This window comes from Tachyglossus aculeatus, chromosome 2, assembly GCF_015852505.1.
Source record: "Tachyglossus aculeatus isolate mTacAcu1 chromosome 2, mTacAcu1.pri, whole genome shotgun sequence".
In the NCBI taxonomy this organism is placed as follows: Eukaryota; Metazoa; Chordata; class Mammalia; order Monotremata; family Tachyglossidae; genus Tachyglossus; species Tachyglossus aculeatus.
The window spans coordinates 162,200,469-162,208,678 of record NC_052067.1 but is presented as its reverse complement, the minus strand read 5'-3'; the positions used below and the strand labels follow the sequence as shown (position 1 = coordinate 162,208,678).

At 46.9% G+C, this 8,210-nt stretch overlaps 1 protein-coding gene across 2 annotated transcripts in view; it reads right to left on the bottom strand.

Moving 5' to 3' along the window:
- Window positions 1–8,210, bottom strand: part of MON2 (MON2 homolog, regulator of endosome-to-Golgi trafficking) — a 182,700-nt gene that overhangs the window by 52,868 nt on the left and 121,622 nt on the right. For both annotated transcript variants that reach the window (XM_038761242.1, XM_038761249.1), the window contains exon 27: window positions 232–375. In XM_038761242.1, the coding sequence (XP_038617170.1) occupies window positions 232–375 (144 nt within the window). The remainder of the gene's footprint in view (window positions 1–231; window positions 376–8,210) is intronic.

Below are 8,210 nucleotides of genomic sequence, written 5' to 3'. Positions count from 1 at the left end.
GGGACATTGGAGAGTCTTTTGGAAAAGGAAGGACAAAGAGCAAGGAAAGGGTTCACGGAAAATGACCTCACAAATCAATTTAGTACAGAGTTGAAATTGATAACAGACACCTGGCAATTGTTCGGATCGAGAAAATGGCCTGTGAAGATAAATAATATACAGTCTAAATGGAACTGACCGTGTTCCTAGACATTCTATCCAACGGCGTAAGCATGATTTCTAGTAAATTACCTGATTATATTTTGCATTTGCAATGTGCTTTGTTTCCAGCTGCCCGTACTGCGGTGGTTTACAGGAAAATTCTACAAAGGCCAAGAGCTGGTCAAATATTGCTGGATACATTATTTGCATGTTTTCTGCGCCCACACAGATAGCCTAGAAAATCAAAATACCAACATTACAAAATGCCATCTTAGTTCCCATGACACCTCAAAATCTCGGGATTATTCCCAAAGTCTTTGACAAGGGGCTATCTACACCTAAGGCAAAGTTTAAAACACATCCAAATCAATACAATCAATCAATCAATCAATTGCATTTATTGAGCGCTTACTGTGTGCAGAGCACTGGACTAAGTGCTTGGGAAGTACAAGTTGGCAACATATAGAGACAGTCCCTACCCAACAGTGGGCTCACGGTCTAGAAGGGGGAGACAGAGAACAAAATCTCGGGATTATTCCCAAAGTCTTTGACAAGGGGCTATCTACACCTAAGGCAAAGTTTAAAACACATCCAAATCAATACAATCAATCAATCAATCAATTGCATTTATTGAGCGCTTACTGTGTGCAGAGCACTGGACTAAGTGCTTGGGAAGTACAAGTTGGCAACATATAGAGACAGTCCCTACCCAACAGTGGGCTCACGGTCTAGAAGGGGGAGACAGAGAACAAAACCAAACATACTAACAAAATAAAATAAGTAGAATAGATAGGTACAAGTAAAATAAATAAATAAATAGAGTAATAAATATGTAACTTACTTAGAATACCTGGGTCTACTTAGCAATTCCTTTTCCTTTCAAGAATACTTTGAAATATTACTCCACTTTCATATCTTTCATTCATTCAATTGTATTTACTGAGCGTTTACTGTGTGCAGAGCACTGTACTAAGTGCTTGGGAAGTACAAGTTGACAACATATAGAGACGGTCCCTACCCAACAATGGGCTCACAGTCTAGAAGGGAGAGACAGACAACAAAACAAAACATGTGAACAGGTGTCAAGTCATCAGAATAAATAGAAGTAAAGCTAGATGCACATCATTAACAAAATAAAATAGAATAGTAAATATGTACAAGTAAAATAGAGTAATAAAACGTACAAACATATACACAGGTGCTGTGGGGAGGGGAAGGAGGTAGGGCGGGGGGATGTGGAGGGGGAGAGGAAGGAGGAGGCTCAGTGTGGGAAGGCCTCCTGGAGGAGGTGAGGTCTCAGTAGGGCTTTGAAGGGAGGAAGAGAGCTAGCTTGGCGGATGTGTGGAGGGAGGGCATTCCAGGCCGGGGGGATGACGTGGGCCGGGGGTCGATGGCGGGACAGGCGAGAATGAGGCACAGTGAGGAGGTTAGTGGCAGAGGAGTGGAGGGTGCGGGCTGGGCTGGAGACAGAGGGAAGGGAGGTGAGGTAGGAGGGGGTGAGGTGATGGACAGCCTTGAAGCCCAGGGGGAGGAGTTTCTGCCTGATGCGTCGGTTGACTGGTAGCCACTGGAGATTTTTGAGGAGGGGAGTAACATGCCCAGAGCATTTCTGCACAAAGATTATCCGGGCAGCAGCATGAAGTGTAGAATGAAGTGGGGAGAGACAGGACGATGGGAGATCAGAGAGGAGGCTGATGCAGTAATCCAGTCGGGATAGGATGAGAGCTTGAACCAGCAGGGTAGCGGTTTGGATGGAGAGGAAAGGGCGGAGCTTGGCGATGTTGCGGAGGTGAGACCGGAAGGTTTTGGTGACGGACTGAATGTGAGGGGTGAACGAGAGAGCAGAGTTGAGGATGACACCAAGGTTGTGAGACGAGAAGGATGGTAGTGCCTCTACAGTTATGGGAAAATCAGGGAGAGGGCAGGGTTTGGGAGGGAAGATAAGGAGTTCAGTCTTGGACATATTGAGTTTTAGATGGCAGGCAGACACCAGATGGAGATGTCCTGAAGGCAGGAGGAGACACGAGCCTGAAGGGAGGGAGAGAGAGCAGGGGCAGAGATGTAGATTTGGGTGTCATCAGTGTAGAGATGATAGTTGAAGCCATGGGAGCGAATGAAGTCACCGAGTGAGTGTAGATAGGGAACAGAAGGGGACCAAGAACTGACCAAGAAGGGGACCAAGAAACTCCTCACCCTGGGCTTCAAGGCCGTCCATCCCCTCGCCCCCTCCTACCTCACCTCCCTTCTCTCCTTCTCCAGCCCAGCCCACACCCTCCACTCCTCCGCCGCTAATCTCCTCACCGTACCTCGTTCTCGCCTGTCCCGCCATCGACCCCCGGCCCACGTCCTCCCCCTGGCCTGGAATGCCCTCCCTCCGCACATCCGCCAAGCTCGCTCTCTTCCTCCCTTCAAAGCCCTGCTGAGAGCTCACCTCCTCCAGGAGGCCTTCCCAGACTGAGTCCCCTCCTTCCTCTCCCCCTCCTCCCCCTCCCCCCCGCCTTACCTCCTTCCCCTCCCCACAGCACCTGTATACATGTATATATGTTTGTACGTATTTATTACTCTACTTATTTTATTTGTACATATTTATTCTATTTATTTTATTTTGTTAATATGTTTTGTTTTGTTTTGTGTCTCCCCCTTCTAGACTGTGAGCCTGCTGTTGGGTAGGGACCATCTCTATATGTTGCCAACTTGTACTTCCCAAGCGCTTAGTACAGTGCTCTGCACACAGTAAGTGCTCAATAAATACGACTGAATGAATGAATGAACTGACCCTTGAGGAACCCCTGCAGTAAGGGGATGGGAGAGGGAGGAGGGGCCCGCAAAGGAGACTGAGAATGAACGTCGGAGAGATAAGAGGAGACCCAGGAGAGGACGGAGTCTGTGAAGCCAAGGTCGGATAGCGTGTTGAGGAGAAGGGGGTGGTCCACAGTGTCAAAGGCAGCTGAGAGGTCGAGGAGGATTAGGATAGAGTAGGAGCCGTTGGATTTGGCAAGCAAGAGGTCATTGGTGACCTTGGAGAGGGCAGTTTCAGTGGAATGTAGGGGACATTCAGTACAAGTTCCAACTTGTACTTCCCAAGCGCTTAGTACAGTGCTCTGCACACAGTAAGCGCTCAATAAATACGATTGAATGAATGAATGAATTTATGGAAACTGGCAAAACGAAGGCTATCTTTCCTCAGGAATACGCCTTTATTAGAAAATTACTAGAGCAGGAGCTTTATAAGTCACATCTACGTGACGCCGACTATGAAAGGACAAGCTATCCCTGGAGGCTACAAGCCTCCAGAACTCGCAATGGGACCTAATAAAAACCAGGCCAATGGACCTAAGAGATAGCACATTCTCCCCTCTGCTTGTGGTGATTACACCCATTTTCAGCACTTTGACCCAATTTGATTCAGTTCTATAATCCATGATTTAATTTTGATTTATCTCGCGGTAAATACTTGCAGGGCTACCTTCCCTACCAGAATGTAAGCTCCCTGTGGGCAGGGAATATGTCACTTGCTTGCTTTGTATTTCTCAGGTGTTTAGTTTGGTGCATGGCACTGTCCAGGGTAGTACTGTGCAGTGAGCACCCAGTGGGTATGCAATATGTGCTACTACTACTAATGATAATAATAATAATAATAATGATGATGGCATTTGCTAAGCGCTTACTACGTGCAGAGCACTGTTCTAAGCGCTGGGGGGGGGATACAAGGTGATCAAGTTGCCCCACGTGGGGCTCACAATCTTAATCCCCATTTTACATATGAGGTAACTGAGGTGCAGAGAAGTTAAGTGACTTGCCCAAGGTCACACAGCAGTCATGTGGCGGAGTTGGGATTCGAACCCATGACCTCTGACTCCAAAGCCCGGGCTCTTTCCACTGAGCCACGTGATGATAATCAAATGATAACTGTGGCACGCACTTACAATGTGCCAACAATATGCTAGGCGCTGGGGCAGACACAATACAATCAGCTCTGACAGAGTCTCTACCAGGTGCTCAAAATCGCAGGGGCGGGAGAACAGCTATGGAATTCCCATTTTGCAGGTGAGGAAACTGAGGGCCAGAGAAGTTAAGTGACTTGCCGACTGTTCTTCCTCCTGTGCTTTTTTTTTTTAAGGGTATTTTTTAAGCGCTTATTATGTGCCAGGCACCATACTAAGCACTGAGGTAGATACAAGTTAATCATGCCGGACACATTCCATATCCCACCTGGGGTTTACAGTCTTAATCCCCATTATATTATTACTCATGATAATAATAATAATGACAATAATTACTATGTGCCAAGCACTGTTCTAAGCACCAGGGTAGATACAAGATAACTGGGTTGGACACAGTCCCTGTCCCACACAGGGCTCAGTCTTAATCCCCATTTAACAGATGGGGTAATGGAGGCACAGAGAAGTGAAGTGCATTGCCCAAGGTCACCCAGCAAACAAGCGGCAGAGCTGGGATTAGAACCCGCGTCTTTCTCTAGCCACTAGGCCACACTGCTTCACCACTAACCAATAATAATAATGGCATTTATTAAGCGCTTACTATGGGCAAAGCACTGTTCTAAGCGCTGGGGAGGTTACAGGTGATCAGGTTGTCCCATGGGGGGCTCACAGTCTTAATCCCCATTTGACAGATGAGGTAATTGAGACCCAGAGAAGTGACTTGCCCAACGCCACACGGCTGACACGTGGCAGAGTCGGCATTAGAACCCATTACCTCTGACTCCAAAGCCTGTGCTCCTTCCACTGAGCCACGCTTGCTTCCCAATTATTGTTTATTATGTACCAATCCCAGAGTTGAATAATCATAATAGTGGCATTTTTTAAGCAATTACTATGCGCCAAGAACTCTAATAATAATAATAATAATAATAATGACGATGGCATTTATTAAGTGCATACTATGTGCAGAGCACTGTTCTAAGCGCTGGGGGGGATACAAGGTGATCAAGTTGTCCCACGTCTTAATCCCCATTTTACAGATGAGGGAACTGAGGCTCAGAGAAGTTCAGCGACTTGCCCAAGGTCAGACAGCAGACATGTGGCGGGGGCGGGATTCGAACCCATGACCTCTGACTCCAAAGCCCGGGCTCTTTCCAATGAGCCATGCTGCTTCTCTACTAGCGCTGGGGCAGACCCGGCATAGTGAGGTCAGTCACAGTCCCTCTCCCTCATGGGGCTCACGGTCTAAGTAGGAGGGCGACCCGGTCGGTTATCCCCATTTTTACAGTTGGGGAAACGGAGGCACGTAAGTTAAGCGACTTGCCCCAGGTCACACTCCGCAGGCCATTGGCAGGGTTGGGATTTGAACCCAGCTCCTCGGACCACCGGGCCTGTGCTCTTTTCATCAGGCCGCCGTCGCTTCCCTGACACAATGTCGCAACACCGGCCCTGGTCCCTGTCTCACACAGCTGAAGAGGGATTTTTATTGCCGCTGTTGGGTAGGGACCGTCTCTATATGTTGCCAATTTGTACTTCCCAAGCGCTTAGTACAGTGCTCTGCACACAGTAAGCGCTCAAGAAATACGATTGATTGATTGATTGATTATTGTTGAGGACACTGAGGCTGAGAGAGGGCACAATGACTAGCCCAAAGTCACCCCGGCAGGCCAGTGGCAGAGGCGTGATTAGAATCCAGGTCTCCTAGTTCCGGATTCTGTCATTCATTCATTCAATCGTATTCCTTCCTTCCCCCCCCTCCATCCCCCCCATCTTACCTCCTTCCCTTCCCCACAGCCCCTGTATATATGTTTGTACATATTTATTACTCTATTTATTTTACTTGTACATATCTATTCTATTTATTTTATTTTGTTAGTATGTTTGGTTTTGTTCTCTGTCTCCCCCTTTTAGACTGTGAGCCCGCTGTTGGGTAGGGACGGTCTCTATATGTTGCCAACTTGGACTTCCCAAGCGCCTAGTACAGTGCTCTGCACACAGTAAGCACTCAATAAATACGATTGATGATGATGATTTATTGAGTGCTTACTGTGTGCAGAGCACTGTACTAAGCGCTTGGGAAAGTACAATAGAGAAGCAGCGTGGCTCAGTGGAAAGAGCCCGGGCTTTGGAGTCAAGAGGTCGTGGGTTCAAATCCCGGCTCCGCCACTTGTCAGCTGGGTGACTTTGGGCAAGTCACTTCACTTCTCTGGGCCTCAGTTCCCTCATCTGTAAAATGGGGAGGAAGACTGTGAGCCCCCCGTGGGACAACCTGATTACCTTGTATCTACCCCAGTGCTTGGAACAGTGCTTTGCACATAGTAAGCGCTTAACAAATACCAACATTATTATTATTATTATTACAATACAGCAATAGAGACAGTCCCTGCCCACAAGGAGCTTACAGTCTAGAACCGGGGAAGACAGACAGCAATACAAATGGACAGACATCAGTATAAATCCATTAGGTTCCTTGTGGGCAGGGAACATGCCGACCAACTCCGTTATACTGTACTTCCATGCGCTTACTACAGTGCTCTGCACATAGTAAGCACTCAATAAATTCCCCTGATAGGCCACGCTCCCTGGCCTAAACGAACGCTACCAACACTAAATGCCATCATCTCTGAGTGAACTGGTTGAAGGGATTTTTGAAAATGGTTCCGGTTTGAACTTACAATAGACCAGTGTAACCAGAACCTGGTCACAGAGTGAGGGCTTCTTTCGGCTCCAAACCCTGAAACAAAGTTCTCCACCACAAATCATACTTTAAATAGAAATACTCACTTCCATGCATCTCTCTAAACAAAAAAATTCTTTATTAATAATGAGAATGATCATATTTGTTAAGTGCTTACTATGCTCCAGGAACTGTACCACGCATTGGGGGGTACAAGCAAATTGGACTGGACCAGTCCCTGTCCCACATGGGGCTCACATTGCAATCCCCATTTTACAGATGAGGTACCTGAGACCCAGAGAAGTGAAGTGACTCGCCTAAGGTCACACAACAGACAAATGGTGGAGCTGGGATTAGAACCCATGACCTTCCGACTCGCAGGCCCGTGCTCTATCCGCTACACTATGCTGCTTTATTTATTCTACAGGACCAAGAGATATTCACCTTCCCTTCGAACTGGAGAGGGTGTATTATTATTAATAATAATTATGCTATTTGTTAAGTGCTTACTATGCACCAAGCACTGCTCTAAGCACTGGAGTAGATACGAGGTAATCAGGTTGGAAACAGTTCCTGTTCCACATGGGGCTCACAGTCTCAATCCCCATTTTACAGGTGGGGTAACAATCAATCAATCGTATTTATTGAGCGCTTACTGTGTGCAGAGCACTGTACTAAGCGCTTGGGAAGTACAAATTGGCAACATATCATCATCATCAATCATATTTATTGAGCGCTTACTGTGTGCAGAGCACTGTACTAAGCGCTTGGGAAGTACAAATTGGCAACATATAGAGACAGTCCCTACCCAACAGTGGGCTCACAGTCTAAAAGGGGGAGAACAGACACAGAGAAGTGCAGTGACTTGCTCAAGGCCACCCAGCAGACAAGTGGTGGAGTCGGAATTAGAACCCGTGACCTTCTGACTTTTCTGCCTTCTCCCTTCCTTTCCCACTATTTATTCTTCTGCTCTCCTTACTGTTAGACTTTTTAAATTGGGTAGGGACTGTCTCTATATGTTGCCAATTTGTACTTCCCAAGCGCTTAGTACAGTGCTCTGCACATAGTAAGCGCTCAATAAATATGATTGATTGATTAAATGCCTCCCAGTAATAGGCTCTCTCCTCCTTTGGGGTGGCCAAAATGATGCAGAAGGGAGGCAATCATGTGAGTACCTACGGTAGTTTCTGAAACCCTACAGATTTCACTGTCAGGCAACCCTACAATTGAGTATTTTACATAAAGCCCTGCTGTGAGCTTCTAGTAGGACGAGCGATGTCATAACTAGTAAAGATTTCTCACCAAAGGCAACCAGGAGTAGACAATAAGCTTGCGGGAGGCAGGGAACATGTCTATCAACTCTTTTGCAGCGCACTCTCCCAAATGCTTAGTCCAGTGTTCCGCACACAGTCAGTGCTCAATGAATACAACTGATTGTAGTTCGTTTTTTT